The sequence below is a fragment of the Musa acuminata genome, chromosome BXJ3-8, assembly GCF_036884655.1.
Source record: "Musa acuminata AAA Group cultivar baxijiao chromosome BXJ3-8, Cavendish_Baxijiao_AAA, whole genome shotgun sequence".
NCBI classification, from domain to species: Eukaryota; Viridiplantae; Streptophyta; class Magnoliopsida; order Zingiberales; family Musaceae; genus Musa; species Musa acuminata.
The window spans coordinates 6,485,922-6,513,200 of record NC_088356.1 but is presented as its reverse complement, the minus strand read 5'-3'; the positions used below and the strand labels follow the sequence as shown (position 1 = coordinate 6,513,200).

Below are 27,279 nucleotides of genomic sequence, written 5' to 3'. Positions count from 1 at the left end.
TTACCTTGTGATGTGGTAAAGCTGCTTGTAAAAGGACCTTTAGGTCACTGCTTATTGGACTTCTCCCCCACTTTAGCCCTCTCCTCCAATTCACAGAGACATAGAGATTGGCAGCATGGCGGGCGTTTCGGCCAAGTGTTGGAACTCTGACACAGAGCCATGCAACCCCGTCGCCGACCCTCGAGCCATTTGGCCGCATCTGACAACCTGTAACCATGAGTTAATAGCACTATGTTTCGAGCTAACATTACCCTCGAAAGGCTGAACCACCCCACTCCCCAGTATAAATCACATCAGCCCCCCAAAGAACACCACTGCCCTTTCCAGCAGCAACCCACATGAAACCTTCTCCTCCTCCTCCTCCTCCCCTCCCTGTATCTCCTTCCACCTCCTCTTCTTCAAACTCGTCCACATTCTCCTCCTGCGATGTGCTTCAGGTGAGCAAGCCCAAGAAACCCAGGCGCTCCAAAAGAGCTCCGGCCACTGCCATCGGCAATGGCGGCGACAACGGGAAGCGGAGCTCTGCCTTCAGAGGAGTCACAAGGTACGCCCAATCCGGTGAGCTCCCCTTCTCGATTTGAGCCATTCCTCCTGATTTAGGATGCTGCATTTCATCAGGCACCGATGGACAGGGAGATTCGAAGCTCATCTCTGGGACAAGCATTGCTGGAACCCCATCCAGAACAAGAAGGGAAGACAAGGTCCGACACAAATCTCTCAGATTAGAATTAACAATCCTGACCTGATGTTTGTTAATTCATTTTGTATTCGGCCTTCATACGATTCTTAGGGCTGACAATTTTTGTGTGCTTCCCATTTTTCTTTCCACTCGGATCCCGTCCTTCGATCTGCATGTGGTTCCTCCACCGATGCTGCTCCGTTGCCTCCGCTTAGTTTATTTGGGTAAGCCATCGATCACAAACCCCCATGTTGATGGTGATCACCGCAAGTTAACATGGACGACCGACGATGTGGTACAGGAGCTTACGATGCCGAGGAGGCTGCGGCCCGCACCTACGATCTTGCGGCGCTCAAATATTGGGGTCCAGAAACAGTCCTAAACTTTCCTGTACGCTTATTCTCATTTATGTATGTTTAATCGAAGATAAATTGAGGATTAATATACATGTTTGCTGACAAAAATTGCAGCTTCAGACATACGCCGACGAGTACGAGCAGATGCAGAGCATGTCCAAAGAAGAGTACTTGGCTTCGCTTCGGCGCAGGAGCAGCGGGTTCTCGAGAGGCGTCTCCAAGTACCGTGGGGTTGCCAGGTTCTCTCTCTCCCTGCACACTCGAATTGGTCCTAAGAAACAACCATGCGAAGGAACATTGTCGATTCTATCACTCGATCTAATCCAAATCACCCCCAATTTGACAGGCATCATCACAATGGCCGCTGGGAGGCCAGGATCGGCCGAGTTCTCGGCAACAAGTACCTCTATTTAGGAACTTTCAGTACGCCTCTTGCCTTCTTCATCCAATTTTGCCTTCGTTTAATCTTCGGTGACATGTCTCGTTCGAGACATAATGCGTCATTGATGCAACCTGCAAGTGTCACGTGATTCCACGTGGTGTTGATGCACGTGAGATCCACGTGTGTTCTGCTTATTCAAGTGCTCCCCACGTGGACAGTGAGTCGAATTACAGCGTTGGGGCCCCGCCACCCACCTGTTTGTTCTGTGTTGACCTGAGGCTTCCTGTGCGTCGTCTTTCTTATACACCGTCTCTCGCTGTGTATAAGAACATATGTTGAGTCTGCCCATCCAATGGCTTCGAGCTCAATCATAGTTTGATCATGTCCTGATGGCACCAGTACTCGTGTAGGTACGCAGGAGGAGGCAGCCCAAGCCTACGATCTTGCTGCTATAGAGTACAGAGGCCCCAACGCAGTGACCAACTTCGACATCAGCTGCTACATGAAATGCCCGCAGAAGCCTCTCCTCCCGAAACCCGAGCCACAGCCGCCGCAGGAGGAACAGAGATCCGAGGAGCTCATCGATCAAACACCAGGAGATGAGAGCATGATGGAGATCCCTTGGACCCCTTGCATGGATCACGGCTTCAGCATCTATCCGGACCACCACGCCGGCCTCCACCGGACGGACTACCTGCACGGCTTTCTGGACGGTGGCGGCTTCGAGGACAACATCGAGTGCCTGTTCGAAGGATCCGAGGCAAACGAAGGCACGGACGGTGGCGGAGGCGATGAGGCTCGTGATGCAGGGAATGCGGACATCTCGATTGCAACGCAAGCTGAAGAGGTTGGCGAAATGGCTTCTTGTCAGATGAACTCAGTCTCCTACGCTTCCCCAATTAGCATATGTTCTTAGGATTCGCGTTGAAGGGTGTACTGTTGTGTGTTTTGACTTGGACTCGGAAAACTTTGACTTTTGTGGTAGGTGGTGCAGGTAGTAGTAGTAGTAGTACTCTGGTACTGGTCCTCTGAACTTTTTAGGAAAAGGAGTTCATTTTGTTCGCATGTCTTGTTTCATTTTCCCCACCTCTTTTGTTTTCTTGTGCGTGCAGCTCATGAAATCTTTAGTACAGAACTACTGTAATCCACATGTTAATCTATACCAAATATACGAACAATTTGACCTTTTAATATCAAAGGTCATCTCATCTTCTCTAAGAAGCTGCAGCTGAGAAAATTTAGCTCCAGGTGCCTGGAATATCCGCAAATTACTGTTCTATGATCCCATACTAAAATCAAATTTGTTAGTTTGACAAATCGAAAAAAACAAATTTATTAGTTTGACAAATTCTACATTCAAGCTTGTTATCTCCTGTTATAATTATAAATAAGGATCTTTTGAAGTCATACGCATCACAAAAATCTAATTATTTATTTTAGATTTAATTTTTATTAAGTTCATACTTAGTTAAAATATGTTGAGCTTATAGTTTGAGTTTTTTTATTTAGTAGTTTCATGTGTTTTATGACATAGGAATATTTTTCTAAGACATTTATAATTATCCTTTTTATAGTAGAGTTTTGCTCTTCCTCCATTTGTGGACATAGGTGATTGATCGAATCATATAAATTTGATGTCCTTGTCTATTTTATTTTTCTGTTTTATTATTTTTATTGTATTGTCAAATTATACTTTCGTAAATTTCATCATCTCTAACAAAATTGAGTGAGAGCCTAATCCTCGATCGATCCTTATCAATTATGATAGCCGTGATCAAGCCTTGGAGAGATGCATGACAAATATATGTATCTACATGCACAAGCATACTTCCCCGATTGGTCCATACGAGCTTTAAGTTCGATGCATGGCAAATCCGAGGCGGCCACATTTTTGAAAATGTGGCGGGAAACCTTTTGCTCCTCCGTCGAAATTGTCGACTCCAGGCCGTGGATGGTCTCACCGCGATCCCTGATCGAACGGCCAGCGCTGCTTGAGCGTGTGCATTTTGATCCGTGTTCGGGCCGTCGTCACCAGGGATCGACTCAGGTCTAACCGTGACATCCCCTAAAAGTACCAAATGACCCCCTCTCCCTCGCCCCGCTGCTCTCTTTCTCTCGGGAGGAGACTGCTGTGATGGCGAGAACGAAGCATCTGTCCAACAGGTCCTCCTCTCGCCCTCGGAAGCGCTTCCATTTCGGTCGGTCTCCAGGGCAGCGAACCCCCGGTCCGCCCATCTCTCCTTTTCTCCTCTCTTCTCTGGTTTGTTGGTGTTAGATTTCTTCTGATCTCTTTCCTTGCCTCTTTTCATTGTTAATAGCTGATGCGAATCGACCTGCGACGCCATCTGGTGCTACTCCTGTGCGCTTCTCTTCTCACTATTCTTTCCTTCTTCCTCGTTTCTTTGGATTTTTAAGCTTGATTGTCTTGTATATTTCGCACGAATAGAGAACCACGGCCACCAGATCGAGGAACGCGCCTCAAGGTCTTCACCTTTTCGTACTTGTTGCGCTTGATTATATGTGATTATTTATTTATTTTTTCTTACGCGCACACCAAATAAGTTCTTATTAGATAAAAGGGGAAAAAGAAAGGAAAAAGAGGTCGGAATTTGAATGAAAAGGGTTCCCTTTTTTTGTTGGGCGGAGGCAGGGGCACCGAGCCAATCAAAGAAGCAGCCGAGGCGGCGCAGGTTTAGGCCGGGGGTGGTGGCGCTACGCGAGATCAGGAATTTGCAGAAGACGTGGAATCTATTGATCCCTTTCGCTCCGTTTGTCAGACTTGTTAGTACCATCATCGTCTGTATTTTCCCCTTTTGCAACAATAATGCAGAAAAAATACGTTCTCCAAGCTCCGTAGATGCTGCTCTGGGGATGACTTGTGGTTTTGGGTTTAGAAAGGTTTACATGTTCTACTTCTAATGATGTTTGTCAGTGGATCTAGGTACGGGAGATCACTCATTTCTACTCGAAAGAAGTAAACCGATGGACCCCTGAAGCTTTGGTTGCGATTCAAGAGGTACTTTTCCTTCATTTTCACTTTGGGACATTGGTTCACTAGTTTCTTGTAAATTTTCATCAAAAATGCTAATTCAAAATTATATATGAATAATATAATTACCTCAAGTTGTTTATATAATTTGGCACTAAGTTAAAAAAAAATAAATATCATAATCATATAAGGTCCATCCCTACATATTTGGGTCGCTAATTACATCACAAAGAATAATCAGCATGATGAGATAACATCTTATTGAGGTCCACAGAACATGCAAATAAATCGGCCCCAGATTTGGCTCATGTCTAGGTCTATTGACAAGCAATCAACTTTGTTTCACCTTCAGATGGGTTGCTTGCCTACTCAGGGGAGCAAGGGTGTATTCATATACACCAAAAGATCTTGCAGTTTAAGATTTCTAGATTGATGGTGCTTGAACTGTAGCAAGCTTTTCATTTTTGGATTAGTGTACTCTTTTCTTTGTGCTTTCTTCAATTGGTTGTCACCAGAGCTTTCCTGAGTTTTGTTGTCTTTAGATATAAATGGTTAGTGATACCAGAATTAGCTGGCCACAACTGACTGTAGTACCATATATCACCTTGAAGTGCCTGCTTGAACTTGATTCCTAACAACCCAAATATGTCAATGAACCTTTTTGTGTTTTTCCTTAAAAAATTGCATTTCACTTTTCATTTAAACCTATCTGTTTGATTAGATAATACATTTCAGTATCCAGATCTTTTACATCAGCATCATGGATTGACAGCATACATTCTGTTAGGATTGATGAACTTGGTTGTTGATAAGACTATAAAAAGAAATACTAATTGTTTTCTACATGTGTTCTGGAAAGAGCAATATATTTCTTAGATAAGTTCAATTTAATAGAAGTCACATCACCATTTTTTGTAGCGATAATTATGGTCGTTTTTGATGATTATGATAAACAGATGATAATTGTATATGGTTCCTGAGCCTTTAATAACAACATGAAATGGTTTTGACCATGTGACTCTGTTGTTCAATGTTAAGATTTCAAGAGGGGACAAGGGTTATACGTTGAACCAATGTAAACAAAGTCACTCAAAACCTCATCTTGAATCAAAGTTAACTGACTCGGAAGATTCGATCATTGTTGACTTCTTATGTATTTTACTTTCATCAGTTTGCTGATTATGCTTATGCTTACTTGCTTAAATCTAATTTTTTTGAACAAGAACTTCTATATAAGAAATGCCATATTCAAGTCACAATTATGGTTCAAAGCCTCAATCAAAGAAAGGAGTAGGAGTCTGTTGCCCCAACTTGAAATTAAGAACATCACTTCAATTAATATATTAAAACTATGATTGGCTAGTAAGTCAACCTAATACTAGTTGACATTTTCTTAAAAAATAATTGATTTTGGTGTTCTTAACTTGGTTGAGTACAATAACTTGTGAGAAATTCTAAGAAACTCATTAAAACATACTGAGTTTGGTTCAGAGTTTTGATCAACCTGAGTTAGGCATCGAGTTGCCTTGGAGTCCTGCTTATCTGTCTTAATTTAAGTCATATCAACCTTTTTTTAGTATTCGTTGATTAGTGTTAAACATTTATAATTTAGTTGAGACTAACATGGAATTTTTTTGGATATTAGATAGTGTTTTCTATCCATGTGTCATATAAATAATGAGTAGATAAAAAAATAGGGCAAAGGATTTATCTAGTGACAAATTATATGTTGCTATTTTCTTTCACCTGCATGTCCAACTTAAAAATTGTTCTTTGTCATCCATTTCCTATATTCAGTTGTGTGTGCTTTATGTGACAGTCCTATCATCATCAGTGTGTTAATCTCAAACTTTGAGAAATTTGAGTGGTTGCCTTGGCCTTAGTTTGCTAATCTTTTTGTAGTAAATGTCATTGGATGCCTGAGAGTTGTTGTCCTTCACAATTTTAGATTGTTACAATGTCTTTGGCCAATGAAAATAGTTGGAGCTTGGAAGGATGGGTTATATGTGTAGGTGAACTTGCCCAGTTTCACATACTAGCAAAAATAGCCACCTTCAGTTGTTTTGTGAAACAGTGTTTGGTAGCAGGTGTCAACCGAATATTTAGTAACTAAACACAACCTTGTTGGCTGAGATTCATGCTCAACTGCCAGTTTTGATATTTGCACAAGCAGAAGAGACTAGAGAAGGGTTATAGGTCCATGAGGACCAATCCAAGGTTTCAATTGCTTTTCTTATTTATTTGTTGTGAAACAGACTGACCACTGTGAAGACTCTGATTTATCTTAAGCTGGACATGTTTTTCACTGTAAAACATAAAAGCAGTTACCATTTGTGGCAGAAAGTAATATGGTCTGCTATCGTATTGGTGAAAGATTCGCTCATCTAAGCTGGCTTCTGTGCAACCGATGTCTACTTTTTGTCATTCATATAGAAATTGACATCATAAACTTGTTATAACAGTTTTATTCGTCATTTGAATTTCACTTAAAACTTTCCAAATTATTGCAGGCAGCGGAAACTCATATGATAGAAATGTTTGAAGATGCATATCTCTGTGCGATTCATGCAAAACGTGTTACCCTTAGTAAGTTACACACCATGAAATAAGGTTCTATTTTTGCAGCAAATTCCTTAGATGAAAATCACTTAACAATCTTTGTTTAGGGGAATTTTGATCCAAAAAACCTCTATGTAATATGTTCCACTATATATCTGCAATTAGAGTAAAGATGTCTAACTGATGAAAATGAAAGTTGATCTTTAACTGAAAATTTTCTTTTTGAAAGTTGATTTATACTTTGCATCATATCTTGCTTGTCTGTTCTTGGTGAATTTAAATACATAGACAAAGCAACTATCTCTTTTTCCCCCTAAAGAACGTGTCATATTTTGAATTAAACATGCACATGCCTTGTTAGTCATTTAGGTTATATTGTTACAGAGCTGGGGTCATTGACTATAGTTGTCTTCTTGATTTGATAAAGGAAATTGGAGTGGCACACAACTGATTCTTTGGAGTGACATGATTAATAAATGTGTTTCCATAAATCGTTAACTGGTTCTGGAAAATCTAATTCCTCATACCAAAATAGAATTGAATGAAGATCTGGTAGTAGACTGCTTCACTAGTTTATTTGAATAGGACATTGTTTGTTTTCCTAACAGATAATCATGAAGTTGCTTGGTGAACACCCGCATGCAAATACATTATGATCTGAATGCCTGAACCTCTAATTCCTTTCATCCCTTTCTGATTAACTTAAATCTAGGTATGGTTCCTCTTATGATTAATGTCACCAGTGCATGGTGAAAAGATTAGTTTTAGAAATTGCATGGTTGCTCTTGAGCGAAATAACTACAATATGGAAAGAAATTCTGAAGATGTTCAGGTAATTGTCGCTGATGCATCATGAAAATATTAGTTTTAGAAATCGCATGTTTGCTCTAGAGCAAAATAACTACAATATAGAAAGAAATTCTGAAGATGTTCAGGAGCATATAACTTAATGACACCACTTTCTTTAGCCACAGTATAACTATAAAAGGATGCTCCTAAAACAGTTCCTACTTTTTTTTTTTTTTGCAAAAAATGCTATTAAATGCATATACAAATATAATATCTTTCTAATGCAGTAACATTGATTAAGGATGGAGAGACATGCATCAAGGCTCATTTGAGGGTGCATGTTACATGATAAATTTTTTGTACACAAATTAAACTAATAAAAACAGGATACAGACTTGTATTAGAGCCAACATTATCAATTCAGGTTGGCAACTGGTATACTGCAGAATGTCAGTGTCTACATAATAATTGGAACTTATTACTGTATAATCAGTGGCCAAAACAAGAAGAGAAAAAAACGAAAACCATCAAAGACTTCGTTATAGTGATAGTGATACATAATCAATAATGTACTCAATCTCTTGTATTGCCAAGGCACGAATTAAGACTTCCAAAGATTCCCTAGGCATGAACTAATACTTCCAAAGATTCAAGTGCCACCTGGCACCCTTCATTTTGGCCATAAGCTGGTACAGTACATTCCATTGGTGCCACATAGGAAATCACAATGCTGAGGTAGTCTTACTGCCAGCATCCAAATGAAAAAAAATGACAAAGACAATGGAGTAAAAGTGGAAATCTTGCCTCTCCTCTTTTTGTGGCCTCCACTTCGGTGAGAAACAACGATAGCCTTATGAGAGATCTCTTATACTCTAACCCAAATAAAAAATGCTGTTCCTTAATTGATTTTAAAGAGAATTTGTTTCAAGACCGGCCTCATCAGGATCCATTCTACTTTATAAAACAGTTGTGTAAAATCCCAGTGTGATTTGATTCATGGTATATATAGTGTATTAACAGTCATTTTATTCACAAAATACCAAGATTTAACTTCGTATCTCTGGAGTGAGGAAGAGCCTAACAAATTATTAGATCAATTGTAAAAGGCTTAACTTAGTATCTCTGCAGTACTGGTTGTCATCCTGTCATTTATCGGAAGTGCAATTTCTTTTTTTGTTTTGATGCCTGCAAACAAACTGAATTGATTACATTGTTGTGATTGCATAATTACATTGTTTCAATTCATCCATTTATGGTGGCTTTTACTTTATTGCAGTGCAAAAAGATATCCATCTAGCAAGGCGAATAGGAGGAAGAAGACATTGGTGAAACAAGCCAAACTAACCCATATGTTGTGAGAATTGGATTCTATTCTCACAAACATGTTGTAACCTCATCAGGCCTTTTTTCTCCCTTGAGAAGTGACTTCTGAATATAATGTAAGTGTGAATGGTAACTAGATATCTGCACATGACCACTGCTAAACTCTTTTTTCATTCAATGCTAATTGGTTGGCCACTGAAGATACTTGATATGTGAAACTCTAATATTTTTGTGGTAAAAGATTCAGAGATATTATGAGTAGTGCATCAGGCAAATATATCCTCAAGTGGTCTAAATGGGTGTAGCTGCTTAATTTTCTTTATAACCTGAAGCCTTTGTTGTTTCTCTTTATCTGACTCATCTTTTGTGAATACAAAAGTCTGTTATGCTGTTTGTATATCAAATAGTCCATCCGGAGTACTCAGGAGTATTTGGCAATGCAAATATTTTCATGTGCATGTTTATATTACATCGAGTATATTTAAATTTGATATAGCAGTCTCTGTTGATGAGCCAAATAGCGACTCCGCTTTTTTATTTGTGGCATAATTAAGGGGTTCTCTGAATTATTTCTTTGTTTGAATTGTTGAACGTATCATCCTTACAAATGGAAAGCAGGCAATAGCAGAGTCATATTGTTTATGAGTTAAATTTTGGACACTGGAAATTGATTGTGGTGCCAATCAAACTGCAAAGTGCACAAACCATAACTTTTATTGAAGTCTTTGTAGACGTACTAGAGTGATTCGAGTCATTAAACATACATTATTAATCTTTTGCGTTCATGTGCATGTTGTCTTCCATGATCTGAGAGGTATTACGGGACGGTTCATGTGTCTCTTTTATTTCGGATCTTTGCAGGTGGCTTGAAGGCTCACCCACAAATCGCAATTCCAGATCCTTCAAGGCAACAACACCATGTTTGAGCCTCCTCTTATTCCAACTCAAGGCCTCTTTTCATTTCGGATCTTTGCAGGTGGCTTTGAAGGCTCACCCACAAACTGCGATTCCAAATCCTTCAAGGCACACCATGTTTGAGCCTCCTCTTGTTGCAACTCGAGGCTTCTTTCATTTCTAATATTTGCAGGTGGCTTTGAAGGCTCACCCACAAATCGTAACTTCAGATCCTTCAAGGGCAAACCATCTTTGAGCCTCCACTTATTCCAACTCTGCAATATAATTTTGAGACAAAACGTATCGACAAAGACACCCACCTCCAACGCATCAACCATTGTGCCATTTGTATGTATGGCTGTTCCATATCAGTAGTTCCAAACATCACTGTCGTTGTGTTTCGACGGGGTTTGCCGGTCTCTCAGAGATTCGATTAAAACAAGGCTCAACCCAAGCAAAACCGCTGGGGCTCAACAATAAAAATACTTGGTAAAAGCTAAATTAATAATTATATTATAATATTTACGATATACATCAAAGTTGGAACTGAAACTAACTGGGAGTCAACTGCCATGCATCCTTCATTTTTGCTAGAGGTTGGAAATTTGTGAAACCTAATTCAGATTCATTGGAATTTAAATATTCATCACCAAAATTTCATAAATCAGTAGCATCAAGATATTCAAGTAGGCAACCAACTGCTATTATAGAGGGTTATAAATCTAGAGTGGCGATAAAATCCCAACAAACTGGAGCCAAAATTTAATCAACTAAAAAGTAGAAAAGTGCCGCGAACCACATTGAATTCCCAAACCACATGCGCTCTCCTCTCACTGCTCTCCAGGCATGCTCTTGATGATATCAGAGTCACCTGAAACACAAATAATCAAACACTAACGATCTGGCACCTAGTAAGGTAAATCAAGGTTCACTAGTTTGCAGATGGAGCAAACATACCAGGGTCAATAATGCTGAGGCAGCAAACACGGAAATATTTACCACATGCAGTTCCAAGGTCGACGTTGCCTGAAGTGTCATATCAGCAAAAGAGAATTAAAGAAATAATCAATCATCATAGCTATGACATTAAACTGAAGAAAAGAGATGAATAGTTTTAGGCCAAAATCTGCCCAAAATAGAACAAACAAGTTTATCATGGACTCAGGACAAATAAGTAGAAGCTTGGCATTACTTCGACCCCAATTCTGAAATAGTTATTAACATATGGCTGACCAAACCGAACATGGATTCATCAGCCACTTTAGGTTTTCATCCACAGCTTAAATCACAACAAAAATGGTCAACCCAGCATAAGAAAGCAATGTAATAGTATTTTACGAGCAACATCTATACTAATTTTATAATTTTTTGAATTACGTCTAGAGCAAATAATTCTAGAATCAAAAGTCTGTAAATACATGGTTATAAACTAACTCTTGGGCATGTATCTAACTAATAGTTACACCAATCATTTTTATTCCCCCTGCAATGTCTCTTCACTCTAATCTCCTCCCCATTACAAACAATTTTATTTCCAAGAGCGTAATATCTTCCCTTGATACAAGGTAGCACCAGATAGGTAGTAACACATCCATCGAATTTATTAAATGTGTGAAAAGTTCAAAAGCTGACTTATGGGAAAAAAATCCAGTAAATGCAACAAAATTAGTAAATCATGAAGAAATTTCATGTCCATTACTCCATGGACATGAACTAAATAAAATTATGGTTGCGTAAGTGGCACAAATTTTAAGTCTTGGCAAGGGTCTAAAAGACTTACTTCCGCTAAAATGATGTACTCCCACCTTTGCCAACATCGCATAGTACTCAATCTCGGACTTGCGGAGCGGAGGACAGTTGTTTGAAATCATAACCAACTTGGCTGTTGAAACATAATAAATTTCGATAATGCGAAAGCAAATCTATCATGTATAATGAAAAGACTCCAAACAAGGGAAAGACTGAAAAACAAAACTTCATCCAACAAGTTTGCAGTTTCTATACTAAATTGTCTAACATAGCAGCAGTTTCTTCAATAAGCTAAACGATCTCAAAACGAATAATATAACATTGACATAAGCAAAAGTATAGAATGCAGAATATGCTTGAGTAAACAAATAAGAGGATAATGTTATATGTCTGGCAACCTAAAATTGGAAACAAATCAAAATTAACACACATTATCAAATTAAAAAAGACCGATAACATCGTTTCAGGACCACATTTACATTGGTTAGCACCTTCAAATATATCCCTATATATGCCAAGATTAACAATGACCGATAACATTATCAAAATTAACACAAATTATCAAATTAACAAAGACCGATAACATTGTTTCAGGACCACAAATTTGCATTGGTTAACAACACCTTCAACTTGATCCCTCTATATGCCAACCCATGAAAAACCATAATACTAGTGAAGACCATTGTGAAGGATGGTACAGGCCTTTCTTAAATCTTACTAGCGTGACTTCTACTAGTTGACTAATTCAAGGCCATTGGGATATGGTATAAGCCACACATGCAATTCAGCTGATTATGACTGTTTATAACCTCAATCTTGATCCTTAAACAAGCTAGCATCCTTATCATTCGCACTATTTACATCACAGGAATGAAAAAAAGATACAGAATCTTAAAAATCAGACTAATAGTCAATTAAGGAACAACATAAGGTTCAGGGGAAAGAACCAAATCATCATCAATGGTGGTGCAGTTCTGCAACATTTGCATGACATTGCAGCAAATAATGAAGTTCAATAACTTGACTTCTCGTACCCTTAGAGAAACAAGAAGCACAGCAAACTGAAATTACCTATCAGCATTTCGACAGTGCATTAATCACTCGACCCACTTTTTTATATCCCTCATTCCAGTGTCTATCAAAATATTGAAAGATGGAAATTTCACAATTTATGCATCACTCTAAAGCTTAGTAGTGGAAGAATTCAATAACATTTTCAAGGCATTTGATAGTGAATTTTGAAGGTATCTGAAACCTGCTATTAAGTTCCCGTAACTACAATAAGAATCTTACTACTATAATTGCCATCCATAAAACAGAAGTGACAGAACAGGAATGATATTTATCCATATACACAGAAAAGATGTAGCAATTATAGGCTAAGAACCCTTTTTCCCATGAAAGAAGCAGCACTTTGGCTTCCGCACATTCCCAAAGATAAGTAAATCATCTAATAGATATCGGAATCAAAAAACAGGAGAAGCCAACTTGATACGAGAACTCTAATCAGCTCATAGGCACAAATCAATAGCCTAAGAACCAAACCCCTGATCCAAACCATATCCACTCCAAACAACAAGATATGTCACAAACTAAAATCCCATCGTCCAAAATTCGAAACCACCCAGCCTTAAACAAGAAACAATATCCATAGTTCCATGAGAAAACAAACCCTTTCCTCTACTACCCGTATAGATTACTGCTGCAGATCTACAATATTAGGAACCTCACAAATCCTAGTAATTTCAAAATAAATAAATTGTTAAAGCAACAGATAGGACTCCCGATATGCAGCATCAGATCAAATCTCGCCGTCCTTATGAAAAGAAAATAAACATCGCCAACCTTTAGAGCTCCGAAGAGATCTTAGGACGGTCTTGTAGCCGAGAGTGTACTTCCCACTCTTCATCACGAGAGCGAGCCTGTTGTTGATGCTCTCCGTACTCTTCTTCTGCACCATCCAAATCACAAAAACCCATGGGAGGCCATCAAAAAGGAGAGATGACGCGTCCACCTGCCTACAATCGAAAGGATGGAACTAAGCTTACCGCTTTCTTAACGGGCGCCATTGGTGAAGGAAATTGGTGCGCAGTGGTGTGTTCGGGCGGCGAGAGGCGGAGGCAGCGGCAAAGGTTGGAGATCTCTCCGAATGACGCCCTGAAGTGCTCGCTAGGGTTTCTGATATATATATGGAGAGGAGGGGTCGGGCGTCATTTACTTAATTACCCTTCATTGTAATCATGTGGGCGTCATTTACTTGATTGGTTTCATCAGACCGCATCAAAATGGAGCCCGTTATAACAGATATAACGGACCCTAAAATTCACCGTGATATATTATGTTGTTTATAGCAAGCTGTTGTTTAAGGCCACGAAATTCTAATAATGTATTGTGGTTATATTTGCTTGATGCTGTCATCGTACTACTGCACATGCTCATTCAACAACCTACGAATTGGTAAAGATCTTAATTCTTCATATCCAAATAAATCCTAAAATAGTCATTTAATAAAGCGAAAATAAATATATAAAGAGATAAATATGAATATGGAGCCATTTTGGGCTAACAGTCCATGTAGTTATTGGGTTTTTTCGTATTTACAACTCAACTTATAAGATTGTAACCTTCTCCCACCAATAACAAATCTCGTCACTAATATGTTATTTTTATGCTTTTGTTAGGGCTAATTATAAATTTACTCATTGTAGTTAAATCTTTCTGACATCTTAGATTTAAAAATTTTATATTAGAATTTTCATAATTATAAATTTTTATGTTAGATTTTTTATAATTATAAAAATAAAATATTTATCTTCATTTATTTTAACATCATTGTTTTTACCGATAAAAGATAACGACACATGCAAATATGAAAGCGATGAGCAAAAAGATAATTTTAATATCTCAGTTATATTTTCTTTCTTCTTAATCAATTGTTGTGATGGTGGAGGGACTTCTACGGCTTCTTGTGGAAGAATGAGGAGGAAGAGGATAAGGATGATGGCCCTATCGACGAAGATGTAGAGTAACACAGCTCTACTCTATATTAGCAACTTCTACTCTGCATCGCTTTACATTTACATCAGCGTCAACGTAGATGCAAAGTGGTGCTCATCCTTCTTCCCTCATTTCTCCTTTCCCCAATCCCTCATTCTTTTTCCATCTTTTGTCTCTCTGCATCTACGTCGACACTGACGTAGATGCAGGGTAATGCAGAGTAGAAGCCAGAGATGCTGATGCTCTACATCTATGTCGATATCGATACAAACATAAGATAATGCAGAGAAGCAAAAGCTGCATATGCCGATGCTTTGTATCTACATCAATGTCGCTCTGTATCTGTGTTAGCGTGGCCATCATCCTCATCCTCTTCCTCATCTCATTTCGCCTTATCTTATGCTATCACTCTCCCTCTTCTTTCTCCTCCAGAGTTGTAATGCATTCTGTGCCGCTATGCATCTACGTCGATGGTAAGTGAGGCATTTGTGTTGACACTATGCTACTTTGCACTTGCATCCGTGGGACACAAGGACTTTGCCTCACCGCAATAAAGTTGTAGAGTGGCATTAACACAGATGCCTCACTTGGGATGTTGAAATTATCTTTTTACCTATTATTTTTGTGTCATTCTTACGTATGCTGTCACTTATTGTATCTTCCATCGATAAAACTGATAATATTAGAATAAATGAGATTAAATATTTCACTTTTATAATTATAGATATTTAAATATAATTTTTTTAAGTCTAGAGATCGAGATACTAAATATGTCTAACTATAATAGATAATATATAATTAACCCCTCATCGCACATTATAATTATGTTATACTATGCCACTACCATTCTCTTGATTCATCCACCAGGATTTGAAAGATCTCTGGTGATAAAGATGAAAACCTGCGTCTTCGTCTCAATCATCTTACTCCTATTTCGTCTAGTGTCCATCTTTGTATTCTTCATCAATCTCAGACTCTTCTTCTTATTTTCACTCATCTTTTTCTCGTCTCATCTTGTCCGGTTGGTATTATTGGAAGAGATTTTGTTGGGTATGATCTTGATGCATACTCACATCATTTCATCATAAAACATAAGAAATAATATTTGTTGGATACGAATTAACATCCAATGAAATAATCCAAATCTAACATAACAACTATCAAATTTGGATACAAATGATTACTAATGTATAAAAAATCTACCCACTTCTCTCACTCTTTGTACTAAAAAATTCACCTTTGACATTAAATGCTTTCCAACTGGCCAGGACACTTTGCTCTGATTCTTGGAGCTTTTTTTTTTACTAGGGTTTTGAAGTACTATAACTTTCTTTATTTTGGGAAAAAAAAAGTAAGACCTATAATAATCTCTCAAACGATTTTTAAATATGATATTTCTATTTTAATAAAATTAAAAAAAAATTAATAATTGGATTTAACCTCAGCTCCCAATAATTAGGCTCTGGACGAGTTATTGATTTGCAAAAATAATATCACATAACTAAGGAAATTTAATAAGTATATGTCATGTAGTAAAATTTATTAGATTTTAAAATATTTCGTGTTGTTTTTAATCCTTATTATTATTATTATTATTATTATTATTATTTTCTTTGGGAGACTTAGGGACCGTTGGTCAAGAAAGATCAGGTGGGTCCGCGATCAGAAAGTCCTCCACCGTGACGTGGGGCCCGTCACGGGGTCGCCTTCACCGCCGTTATCTCCCTTGCAATCTCGGATCTCCCGCCGTCTCGCCGTCTCGCCGTCCATTGGCGATCGCGCGGAGATCAACATCACGGATCGGTTGGTTCTTCGACAGGCCTCAGATCAGAGCATTCGATCCAGTTGTAAGATATCCCTGAAAGCATCTCCTCCATCCGATCCAACAAGGACGGAACCGGAAGCGACGCTCGGCCTTCGCCTTCGTTCCTTGTATAGTTTGTTCTCTCCCATTTTGTTTCCTGTTGTTAAACATAGAACAATCGAAGGTGAAAGTGAAGGTACATGTATATACATTTCATGGAATCACCATCTTGAGCAGCGTATCTGATCATATTTGCCTTTCTGCAGGGCCCAGATTATTTGGAGAAGGCTGCGTTTGTATGCTCCCTTTTACCTTTCAGAACCCAAATGCAAGGCATCATCTTCCTCGAACGATCCTGGTCAGTGTGTTAGGCAGCGTTTTCTTCTACAATAACTTGTTTTTCCTCTCCCTTTTTGTCAATCTTCAGCTGATGCGATTCTTGTTTTCGTTTGTACATATGTTTAGGTTAACGATCAGTTTCGATTACAAATTAAGCTTAAAAAAACAAAATTTTAAGTGACATGATGATGATGATGTTATTTTGAGCTTCTATAAGAAGTTTCAATTGAGATTTCCAGGCCCCAAGCAAGGGTAGGCTTTGACACGGTAGCGAGGTTGCTTCATCTACCTTAGATGAGATGCCAATATGTAAAATTCCTTAACAAAAAGGTGGATAAGACCTATGCTTTTCTTCCTTTTTTCCTTCTGTTTTCTGAAAATACGTGAAGAGGTGATGCCAACCAGATAATCGTCAAGGATTTTAACCTGCAGCCTCTTCAAAGGTCTGGTTGATAAGTCATGAACATCAGCATCTAAGATTGTACTGTGATAGGAACCTCATGCTTTGGACTGCTTCCACTATTTCAACACAAGTTGTGAATGTCTTGGGCATGTCTATTCCTCATGTTCATTATATCAGATGACTCTTTTCGAGTATTAGCACTGTTTGTGCACTTTCTATAATGATCTTGGAGGATGATAGCAATCCATTGGAAACATCCAGTGAAGAGGATAAATCCATACAGCTGACCTGAGAGAGTTAAAAGTCTGAATGCCATAAGTTCCATCCATTTTAAGAATCACAGAAACATGGAACGCCATGAGAAAGAGGACCACTGAAGCAAGGGTTCCAATTTACCTCAAGGAAATGAGTTAAGGAACATTATAATAGCTTAGATGCAGCTTCTTGTTCTTAGTCCTTATAATACTGGTTTTGAAAAATCAGAATGAAGTGGGCTAACAGAAGAGTGGTTTACCACCCGAATATGTTGTTCTGAGGTGATTAGGGACAACAGATTTTTTTTTCTTTCTTGCAGCTGATTTGAACTAACTTAGTTCTATGAATGAGTCCAATTTACTATGATTGGTTTATTTTGTCTTTGTTCTTATGGATAAGGATTATAGACATGATTTCTTCAATCAATGTTTCTAATGGTTCTTACTAATATTTAATAGTGATTTATGGATGAAAGAAGTCAATATAATAAAAATAAATCAGTAAATCTCAATTATTTGTAAAAAGTTATATATTTAGTTAATTTTAGAATATTTAATTCTTTATTTATAGTTTCTAAGCATTCTTCTTTTATTTATTTTACTGATCTAGCAAGTTAAGATTTCTTAATGGCACAGAGGCAAGCACATTGGATATTTCTGTGTGGAATAATTTAATTTTGTAACTTCAGTTTGTTTTGTCTTGTCTTGATAAACATGAAAGAACCTTAGCCATCAGGATAATAAAAGCAATATGAATTTAGTTTTAATCTTCACGTTAATTAGTTTCTACTGAAGCAAGTATGAATTTAGCTCATCTAATTTGTTGTTTCCACGTTACCCAAGTACATCATATGTCTTCACTCTATCAGTCTTGCTTGTTCCTAATCAAGTATATATGATTTGAGATAATTATTTTGAACTTCTGCAGAGAGGTCCATTATACAGTGTCATAAAAGGTCAGAGGGCTAAACAAGGCAACAAGAGCTGAATCGAGAAAGATGCACATCTTCCACAACATCTGTTGACTAATTTGAGGAGGACTTTCTCTGGTTGGATCCAACTCAGCTCAGCATGTCATTTCACTGCCTCAACATGGAGGCGTAGCTCAAGAACTGGTGCAGCTACAATTACTGGTGGTTTCTTAGATCTCATTGACGACAATAATATACCTGCAAGACCTCAACCGGGGGGCAAGCAATTCTTTCCTGATACTTCAGCTAGCAGTGCTGGAGCAGACACCTCCAGCACTCTCGAACCAAGGCAGTCTCTTCCTGTTCAGGCAATGGAGATGTCAAATGCTTCCGACCCAGATCGAATTCCCTCCTCCGTCTTTACAAGGACTAAATCAACAACACAAAAAGATTGGAGTGTGGCCTCCAATGAGTCTTTATTTAGCATCCATGTAGGAAATTCTAGCTTGTCCAGGGACCATGTCCTTGGCCCAGTGGAACACCTGCCGATGTCCACTGATTCAGGCCTGAACCGGGCCGGAATCGATGCAGAGCAGGTTTCGTTGGAGCTGACTGCTGCAGCGGCAGCAAATGCTGAGGCCATGAAGGATGTCTTGCCGGAACATGCAGAGGAACATGCTAAAAAAGAGCAGCATTCAGCTGAGGAGGGTTCAACATTGCCCACTAACTCATTATACCGCTCAGATGAATCATTTGCCTTCCCGATGTATGATCACTACTCATGCACTTGAGCTGACTAATCATTCATTGCTGTTCTTGACAATGCACATGAACATGAAAACATGTCAGTTTCTGCTACTACACAGAAACTATTGGGATGAGGTTGTCATAGTGACAAGCTTACATGCAAACTGAATTACTTGTTTAAATTTCCTGCCTAAATATGTGATTGTGAACTTGAATTTTGGGTTGCCCAACTAAAATGTGTAGAAACAGATTGACAGGTGAAAGAAGTGGTGGCTCATTAAAGGCGGAACCTGGACAATCGCCGCAGGTAGATAAGGGAGAGCAGCTTCCACTGCAGACTGGGACCCCAAAAGCAGCTCCTGCTGCAGGAGAGAAAAGATGGTTCTCATGCTTTTCTTGTGGCTCATGCTGTTGAGAAGGGTAAGAAGTAGAGTAATTCTCATTTGCAAGTCAGCCCCATGTTCCTTTTCATTATGTGTGAATTGTTTTGCAGGTTTCTGCTCAACGCACAAGAAGAGATTTTTCAGCCTTCCTAACCGAGTGGAGATCAAGTGTAGAAAAAGCATAAGGTAATCATCAGTTCCTCATGTGAATAACTTTTATAGAGTGAGTTGGGAAGTAGCCTCACAATTCATAAAAATTGGAAGAAAGTTCACATGAAAATTGTCGGAAGGAGGCCTTGATCTGTTGCAGTTTGTACCATCCTACATCTAATCTTTTTAATGATCGATGTTAATGTTAGGATCTGCACTTCAACTTGTTTCTGTATCCATTGCCTTTTATTTATGTAAAATAAACGATCTAGTGCTTAAGGTTCCTTCTAATATGGAGTTTAGTATAAGGTTCCTTCAATATACATGACTTTGTCCTTACAGTTTGTGAGATTATTTCTGTGGCTGAATCTTAGTTGATGTGAATATACTTGTAAACAGTTTCTATCCAATCTTAAGCATCCAGCTTCTTCATTCCCAAAAACATTACAAGGGAATAAGGTTGCAGAGCTTTTAAGAATGATACATTTAGAGTTGCTATTGCTTTAAGAATGAGATATTTAGAATTGATGTTTCTTATCCAAGCTCTGTGCTACATCCCAAGGAGCTCTTACCAGAATCAAGACATGTCAAATAATTTGTTTATGTATCTTAAATTCATTTATATTTATAATTAATGGTCGTTAATTTTGAATGTATTAATTAGATGGATACCAACAGAAGTGATACATGCAAAAGATTTAAATATTCAAAGGGGTATATACATCTTTTGCAAAGCTTATGGAAAATCTAAAAGTTGGAAAAAAAATAGATATGCAAGGTTAAATTACATTTGATCCAATTCGGTTGCATTTTGTATTTATCTTAAAAAATCGAAGCAGGTTTGAAAATTTTTGGGAACCGAATTGGACCGAACCGAACCGAACCGAACCGACCGGAGTTAGACCCAAACGATGCATCGAGATTCGAAATATTGCATACGCGTCCGAAGGGGTCGCCGCAACCGTGGCAACAAGATCGGCCCCTTGAAGGGCGTCATGAGTAGTCCAAGATCCCCTCGTTCGATAAACCCTAATCTCCCTCTCGAGTTCGTTGAGAGAGGGTGGGGCGACTAAGCTGTTCCTCTCATCTTTTGCGACCATGGATTTGCAGCCGAACGATTTCGATCGGCTCGTCTTCTTCGAGCACGCGCGAAAGGCAGCGGAGGCGGCTTACGCCGTGAACCCGCTTGACGCCGATGTGCGTGACATACCTCGCTTTGTGTTGTTCCTTTCCCGTCTATTTGGCCTTTTTCAGCGTGTGGATTAATTAGATTCGATCGAATCACTTGGTTTCTTGACTTATTCGGTGCTTCCATGAACGATATCGCTGCGTGTTCCCTACACCTTTATCGGTTTTCTTGAACTTGCGATGTTCTATTTTGAATGGTTGGTGATGGAATTGTGTCATCGTGGTGTTAGAATCTGACGAGGTGGGGAGGAGCGCTTCTCGAGCTATCCTCGTTTCAGAGTGGTGATGACTCCATAAAGATGGTAAAAGGTCCGTAGGATGGAATTTAGAGCAAAAATTCTTCTTACAGTTGCAATTGAAAAGGATAGTTTTCTGCAAACTTGAGTTAGGGGAAAAGAAAGAAATCTCAGCATTGCAAGTTTGTACGCGTTGCATATAATTCCCTTACTCTTATTCTTGAAGATGCTATATCCAAATTGGAGGAAGCCTTGGGGGTGAATCCGAGCAAGCATGATACGGTCTGGTGCTTGGGAAACGCCCATACTTCTCATGCGTTCTTCACACCGGAACATGAGACTGCTATGGTTTATTTTGACAAGGCAACTCAGTGTTTCAAGCAGGCCGTGGAATTGGTAACTCTCTTGCGCACACAATGATCCAGTTTAGTTCTTTCTCCATGATTATTTGTTATTTTTTTGTTTGTGTTAAGATTTTCAGATTATTGTAGGATCCTGGAAACGAGCTGTATCTTAAGTCACTGGATTTGTCAGCGAAGGTATATATGTTTATATGTAGTGAGACTATAACGTGTCAATTAGTTCATGGAAATATTCTACCTAGTAAATGTTGATCATTTGTATATTATTTGTTCTTTTCTTGTCCATCTTTAGCTTTGAGCAGAGCTGGTTTTTCTAAAGATCTTATTTTCTATTCTGTGGTTCTGGTTTTTATATCTGAGGTAGTGTGATATAGGCAATGATTACAAAGACTGATATTTACCAGTCAACTAAGGACTGGTGCCATACTATACAGATTGTAAAACAAAACAAATGCATATCAGGTGTACTAACTTTGTTAACTGTGATTATAAAACAAATATGAATATGAATAAGATACATGATAGGTATGGATTTAAATCAGACTGGTAGTTATGAGTTTATACTGCCTGAAAATAGTTATAAGATGATTATTTGAACCAATCAATCATGTTTCTTGAGTTAGGAGACTATGAGGAAAATGTGAAAATCAAAACGGAAAGATTCTATCAAAAACATCATTGCTTCGGTTAATAAAGAAAAAACTATTTTAAAATATATTTGGAAGTTCAGATTTCCATATATGAAGGGAACTAACCAAAATCTGCATTATAATGCAAATTTTTGATGGAAATGTTAAAATGGCAGAAACTCATTTGTTTTACCTTATCCAGCTCCATGCGGAAAAGAAAATAATTTTGGAATGACAAAATTGGCCTATTTTCACCCCAAGATAGATTCTATAATCATCTTTTTCGGCAGGGGTTCTCATTAAATGTCATATGCTAAACACAATGATGATATAAGACATTAGTGGGAAATTTATATCTTTTGATAGTGCTAACGAAGCTCTTTTACTGATATTAACTAATAAATGTCTTTTTAGAGCCAAACAATCGTGAAATACTTTTTATAGTTATTAGTAAAGTGGAGACCTAGGGTTCTTTTAGCTTCTTTTTTTTGTTTTGCTAGTTCAGTTTCTAGAGTTATGTTGCTATAGGGGGTTGTAGATTGAGTGTGTTGGGAAACCGCAAAGAGCATCACATGCGCAACGGAAAATAAAAACAAAAACTGGTTTCCGAAAAACAAATTTATCGAATCATTGTGCGAAAATCGAGAGCGTAAAACTCGAAAGCGACAAAATCACATAATTGTATAAAGTGGTTGAGACGTTCTCACCTAAGGGAGATCGTATATCCCCAAATTTGCAGATTCCCTTCCGTGGATGAAGGAGCTATCACAAAATCCTCTTTAGCGGTGATCTACACAGCGGATGCAGCGACGATGCACCTCATCTCATAGCACATTATTTCCTTGTGTTCGTGCACTACCGCACCACAGCAACCAAGGATGGATCGATCCCTTTTGTTGTCCTCTCATACCAAAGAGGGGTCGTCCACTGGAGGAAGGGGCAGAGAGGAGATGAAAGAGGTGGTGGCATTGGGGGTCTATCCTATGATCCTTTTTAGTCCCAACTCCTATTTATAGAGAGTTTCCTTTAACTAACCTTAATGGATCCTCTTTTTAGGTATTAGATCTTCCTCCAATAACTCCTAGCTTAATGGATATTGGATTCTCATCCAATAATCATCTTAAGCTCTATTGGGTCTCTCCTAAGGATCCATTAAAACAGGGGCTTATCGGATATCCCATATCCGATCCTTTATTCGTCGTATTGTCCACCAGATGTGTGTCTCTCTAGGCTCAATACCGAGCTGGCCGTGAGATGCACTTGCCAGAACTCCTTTTAACTCAATGAGTTATTATCTTCATAATAATTCACTTAACTAATCGACTACAAATGTACTAGGTCACTACGCCATAGTCCCTAGACGGTACAGGGGAATCTAATTCATTGGATTGGTTTGCCCTCAGTTACCGTGTATCTATAGTCCTTCGTTCATTTAATATCTCAAAGATCATATACCGGGCATGACGCTGTTAGGCTCGTACGAAATCTATTCAAGTTTTACTATAATCGGATTTTCCCGGAGAACTCATTTCTCAATTTGAATCTCACGCTTATCGGATTCATCACAATCCGATTGACCTTAGCTAGGGATTTGCCTGAGTGAGAGCACATGAGATATTCCTCTCATGATGTTAAGAGTAGATAATCCTCTATTGACGTCTAATTGTCCTCGTAAGATTGGCTACCACTTCCGACGATCGGCTGTGCTAGATCTGAAACTTTCAGACCTATAAGTTCGGTATCAAATAGTGGAGTACTCATACAGAACATCCTTGGTGTCTCAAGTCTAAGGACCAGACATAGAACCGAGACTACGAAATTGTTGTCCGACGATAAGATATCATTAACCAACCAGCATTCCATAAGCAGATCATTCAGTAAGCTCATTCTCCATTGAGCACTTGCACTATATCCATAGTGTCCTCATACTAGTAGTTATGAGACCAGCTGCCTCTATCATATGGACGGATATATAGCACATCGGTCTATCCGGTTATCTCGATGTCCTTCTTAAGTAACCTATGACCAAGAATATTTAGTGATCTGTGTTTAAAGCCGAATTGGTCTCATTATCATGATCTCATCATAATCCAATTTCTATTGCACAGATCCAAGGACATCATATTATATTTTCATTATCCAATATAAAATGAGAAAAAGTCATAATAACCAAAAAGATTGTGCAGCGTTTCACACGTGCCATCACTCACGTGATTGGTTTGCAGGACACTTGTAACTAGCAGAGAGTGTAACTTTGTATAGGAAATTTAGCGAACCACAAGCACTTGAGCTTTTCTAATTGTTGTTTGGTATGGTGAATAATTACTTATATATTTGATGAGTGGATGTGTTTTTCATGTAGTTGTAGCATGAATTTAACATTGTAGGTGTCCTGTAAGAGAATGAAAGCCAATATAATGCTATACCATTTTACTTTTGATATGTTGGCATTTATGACTTTTCTCCTTAGTATACACCATTATTCTATCAACACATTGACATTTAGGAGCTTGAGTTTTCCCTCGTGTGACTTATGTAGGGCCTCCTAGCTTAACAAGGCCAACACTTGAGATATTGCTATTGGATTGTCCAATGCCTGTTGTTTGTGTGTGAACATGGTTTTTCTTTTTCCTGCATTGGTCTTTCTCATCTGTTTTCTTTTTTGAGCCCTTCTTTTTATCAGCATCAACTTTTACAAGATGAACCATAATTAAGTAGATTTCTGATATTCTAAATCATGGTACGGGAGCTATGAAACTTGAGAACTGGCCTATATATGGTGCATGAGAACCTGGAACTAACCAATTTTCTCATCCATATAATTTGACATGAGACGAAGGATGGTACAAGAAAGTCTGTCACCATCGATAATTGGACAGTTCTATAGGCATTGACTTTGGGATTACATGTAAGCATGTGAAAGTGCGTGTAAATACAAGCTGTTCTTGATTTTTATCCTCCCTTTTTGGTTTTGCATTTGGTTGTTGACATATGTTTGACTTTTTTTTGCTAGTGGGTCTCTGGATTTGCTTCAAAATGTTAAAACTATTTATATTATTGCTCTTGGCAAAGAGTTTGTGCCTTTTTGGTGTATACTTAGCAGGAAAACAGGCAATGTAGGATGTGAAATGTGATTTTGAATAAGCTTTCAGCCGTTGAGAATGTGTATACTTAGTGAGTTGCTTTTGGTTTTTTCAGTGTTTTGCATATTTTTTGCCTCATGGAACTGCAATTAATAGATTTCAGTCTTGTGCCAATGGGTAAAAATCTGTTGCTCAGCTAGTTGATATGGAATTTTTTTTGACAAGTCTTTCACACATCAGGTTTTGTTGGTTGATATGCTCATCAGGTAGAAACTCTCCCAATTGTAAATGCTGTAAATATGTACACTAGTTTGATTGTTGATTGTGTTGGACTTATTGGGAAACAAGAACTAAATAGAGATGTATAAAAACTCCAAAGAAATTCGGTGATCTTTAGTGTGGTGAAATGCCTTTTCCCATTCTATTTACTCAACTGTGTGTAACATCACACTGCCTTCATCTGAAATATAGTATTTACATCTTCCTCAGGCACCTGAATTGCATCTAGAGCTCCAAAGGCAAATGGCAAGTCAACAGGCTTCACATGTAACAACTTCTGCTTCGAGCAGGAAGGTATGGCTGTCCTGTTCCAGAAGAAAGATAATGTTCTTTTCTAGCAGATTTTACCATTTTATTCTGTTCATATGTCAATGCAAAATCAGCTATATGTTCTATTTTCTCTGCTTGATGCAACACTTTTGCATGTTTAATGCTCTTGTTTTGCTTCTCCGCTGCAAGATTTACATTGACATTTAGATTACTTCTTTATGTGAGGTCTGACTAGTTAGACAAATGTAATTTGTATTGGTTGGTCTTTTCTTCAAACTATTGTTTGTTTAAGAGTATAAATTTGGTATATGGTAAACTCAGCATTCCTTTCGATTGATTTATCTTGCCTTTTCGTGTGGACATGTTTTGCCGGTTCATTAGTGAAATACCTTCGTTTCAGAGATTTTCATATTCCACGGTTAAACTAGTGACTTATTAAATGGATTCTTTAGATCCTTTTAATTCGTTTTAGATTTCCATATTCAGTGGATTTATTTGGTTTGGATTTGCCTGTTACCTCTTGCAACATAGCCAAGTGATGGACGAACTCCCTGTTTCAGTTTTAGAATATTGGTCAGCATTCTGTTGAGGCACGTTAGTTATCACGTGTGCATCCAGTGCATATGTTTTCTTGAAGTATATAAATGAACTGATTATAGCCATCATCTGCTTTCTTGCGTTTTCCTGTTGTAGTTCAAGATTATATTAATTCTCACATGACGCAACTTCCCACTAAGCCCTTTATTCTTGTAGCATTGCTACTTTCTGTAAATTCAGGCATTTATACCCTAGTACACTTTGATACCATATATGTTGCATTTGTTGCCTTTCGAAGCTGCTAAGCAACACCCGTATCCCAACTTTGTTGGCTTCTTTGGCAGCAGACTAATGTGGTGATGCTTTTAGTGTCAGATAAGTGTGGCTTGAGTTTTGCTTGTTTGATGCAAGTCATGCTAGCTTGCTCAACTTTGTCTTGCAATAGGGTTGATATATGAACTCTTTTATGATTGTGATCTGACCCATAAATTAACTAGCCTCAGCTTTTCAATTTTTGGTGCCCCTTCTTACCATGAAATGATTACAATTTCTGGTTCCTTTTTGTTGAATCCCAGGAACCCAAGAAGAAAGTAAGCAGCGATCTAAAGTATGATATACTTGGCTGGGCAATTCTTGTGGTCGGTATTGTTGTATGGGTCGGAATGGCTAAATCACATGTTCCTCCCCCACCGCCTAGGTAAGGCTGTCGGCCTGTTTATGCATCCACGAGAGAAAGCTTCTGCCTTTATCACTAATCCTAGAGTGTTTACGAAAGCAATGTGTTTTCCGATGGAGAATGCCTAGTATGTTGCTTATGCGGCTTACTCTTCTCAAGCCCATTTTCATGATTTGCTTTACTATGCATATTTTCAAGTTTTTAGTGTTTTCTTTCCACTGCCATGAAAAGGAACCTTCTTGTCACCAACACATGATCAAAGGAAGAGTTTTATATTTGACCCAGGTTTAGTGTTGCTGGGTAAATCTCAA

The 27,279-nt window shown here is 38.4% G+C and overlaps 5 protein-coding genes and 1 long non-coding RNA gene across 7 annotated transcripts; 5 read left to right on the top strand and 1 right to left on the bottom strand.

The window, feature by feature from the left end:
* LOC135645175 (AP2-like ethylene-responsive transcription factor At1g16060) lies at window positions 1-2,503 on the top strand. The gene is made up of 7 exons (XM_065163302.1): window positions 1-544; window positions 619-701; window positions 895-903; window positions 981-1,069; window positions 1,150-1,274; window positions 1,382-1,458; window positions 1,828-2,503. The coding sequence occupies exons 1-7, from the start codon at window positions 339-341 to the stop codon at window positions 2,331-2,333; spliced, it is 1,095 nt and encodes a 364-aa protein (XP_065019374.1). The 5' UTR covers window positions 1-338; the 3' UTR covers window positions 2,334-2,503.
* Window positions 2,504-3,467: 964 nt separating this feature from the next.
* On the top strand, window positions 3,468-9,346 carry LOC103993441 (histone H3-like centromeric protein CENH3). 2 transcript variants are annotated; one of them, XM_009413514.3, is made up of 7 exons: window positions 3,468-3,642; window positions 3,736-3,776; window positions 3,864-3,900; window positions 4,068-4,198; window positions 4,359-4,433; window positions 6,917-6,992; window positions 9,031-9,346. In XM_009413514.3, exons 1-7 carry the CDS (start codon window positions 3,552-3,554, stop codon window positions 9,081-9,083), a joined length of 504 nt encoding a protein of 167 aa, XP_009411789.1. In that variant the 5' UTR covers window positions 3,468-3,551; the 3' UTR covers window positions 9,084-9,346. The 2 variants fall into 2 exon arrangements, with proteins under 2 accessions (XP_009411789.1, XP_018685259.1); XM_018829714.2 differs by having other exon boundaries at window positions 3,502-3,642; window positions 4,064-4,198.
* Window positions 9,347-10,650: 1,304 nt separating this feature from the next.
* LOC135645004 (large ribosomal subunit protein eL30-like) lies at window positions 10,651-13,902 on the bottom strand. Its single transcript, XM_065163026.1, has 5 exons — window positions 13,769-13,902; window positions 13,566-13,671; window positions 11,752-11,853; window positions 10,929-10,997; window positions 10,651-10,842 (listed from the first exon to the last, which is right to left on the bottom strand). The coding sequence occupies exons 1-5, from the start codon at window positions 13,787-13,789 to the stop codon at window positions 10,802-10,804; spliced, it is 339 nt and encodes a 112-aa protein (XP_065019098.1). The 5' UTR covers window positions 13,790-13,902; the 3' UTR covers window positions 10,651-10,801.
* Window positions 13,903-16,407: 2,505 nt separating this feature from the next.
* Window positions 16,408-18,802, top strand: LOC108953546 (uncharacterized). The gene is made up of 3 exons (XR_010498614.1): window positions 16,408-16,649; window positions 16,788-16,879; window positions 18,446-18,802. It is a non-coding gene; the product is annotated as an uncharacterized LOC108953546 (long non-coding RNA).
* On the top strand, window positions 18,800-19,711 carry LOC135645720 (uncharacterized). The gene is made up of 3 exons (XM_065164362.1): window positions 18,800-19,194; window positions 19,419-19,556; window positions 19,669-19,711. Exons 1-3 carry the CDS (start codon window positions 18,800-18,802, stop codon window positions 19,709-19,711), a joined length of 576 nt encoding a protein of 191 aa, XP_065020434.1.
* Window positions 19,712-20,711: 1,000 nt separating this feature from the next.
* On the top strand, window positions 20,712-27,279 carry LOC103993444 (mitochondrial import receptor subunit TOM20). The gene is made up of 6 exons (XM_009413517.3): window positions 20,712-20,905; window positions 21,127-21,205; window positions 21,359-21,528; window positions 21,624-21,671; window positions 25,696-25,779; window positions 26,868-27,279. The coding sequence occupies exons 1-6, from the start codon at window positions 20,807-20,809 to the stop codon at window positions 26,991-26,993; spliced, it is 606 nt and encodes a 201-aa protein (XP_009411792.2). The 5' UTR covers window positions 20,712-20,806; the 3' UTR covers window positions 26,994-27,279.

Coding starts and splice junctions, on each gene's coding strand:
- LOC135645175 (XM_065163302.1), top strand. CDS start 339: ATGAAACCTTCTCCTCCTCCTCCTCCTCCCCTCCCTGTATCTCCTTCC. Junction 1,070..1,149: donor AAACAGTCCTAAACTTTCCT/GTACGCTTATTC, acceptor CAAAAATTGCAG/CTTCAGACATACGCCGACGA. Junction 1,459..1,827: donor CCTCTATTTAGGAACTTTCA/GTACGCCTCTTG, acceptor GTACTCGTGTAG/GTACGCAGGAGGAGGCAGCC.
- LOC103993441 (XM_009413514.3), top strand. CDS start 3,552: ATGGCGAGAACGAAGCATCTGTCCAACAGGTCCTCCTCTCGCCCTCGG. Junction 3,643..3,735: donor TCCAGGGCAGCGAACCCCCG/GTCCGCCCATCT, acceptor CATTGTTAATAG/CTGATGCGAATCGACCTGCG. Junction 4,434..6,916: donor CTTTGGTTGCGATTCAAGAG/GTACTTTTCCTT, acceptor AAATTATTGCAG/GCAGCGGAAACTCATATGAT.
- LOC135645004 (XM_065163026.1), bottom strand. CDS start 13,789: ATGGCGCCCGTTAAGAAAGCG. Junction 13,672..13,768: donor TGGCGCCCGTTAAGAAAGCG/GTAAGCTTAGTT, acceptor TGGATGGTGCAG/AAGAAGAGTACGGAGAGCAT. Junction 10,843..10,928: donor CCTCAGCATTATTGACCCTG/GTATGTTTGCTC, acceptor TTTGTGTTTCAG/GTGACTCTGATATCATCAAG.
- LOC135645720 (XM_065164362.1), top strand. CDS start 18,800: ATGGAGATGTCAAATGCTTCCGACCCAGATCGAATTCCCTCCTCCGTC. Junction 19,195..19,418: donor GAATCATTTGCCTTCCCGAT/GTATGATCACTA, acceptor TAAAATGTGTAG/AAACAGATTGACAGGTGAAA. Junction 19,557..19,668: donor GCTGCAGGAGAGAAAAGATG/GTTCTCATGCTT, acceptor ATTGTTTTGCAG/GTTTCTGCTCAACGCACAAG.
- LOC103993444 (XM_009413517.3), top strand. CDS start 20,807: ATGGATTTGCAGCCGAACGATTTCGATCGGCTCGTCTTCTTCGAGCAC. Junction 21,206..21,358: donor CTCCATAAAGATGGTAAAAG/GTCCGTAGGATG, acceptor TTATTCTTGAAG/ATGCTATATCCAAATTGGAG. Junction 21,672..25,695: donor CACTGGATTTGTCAGCGAAG/GTATATATGTTT, acceptor CATCTTCCTCAG/GCACCTGAATTGCATCTAGA.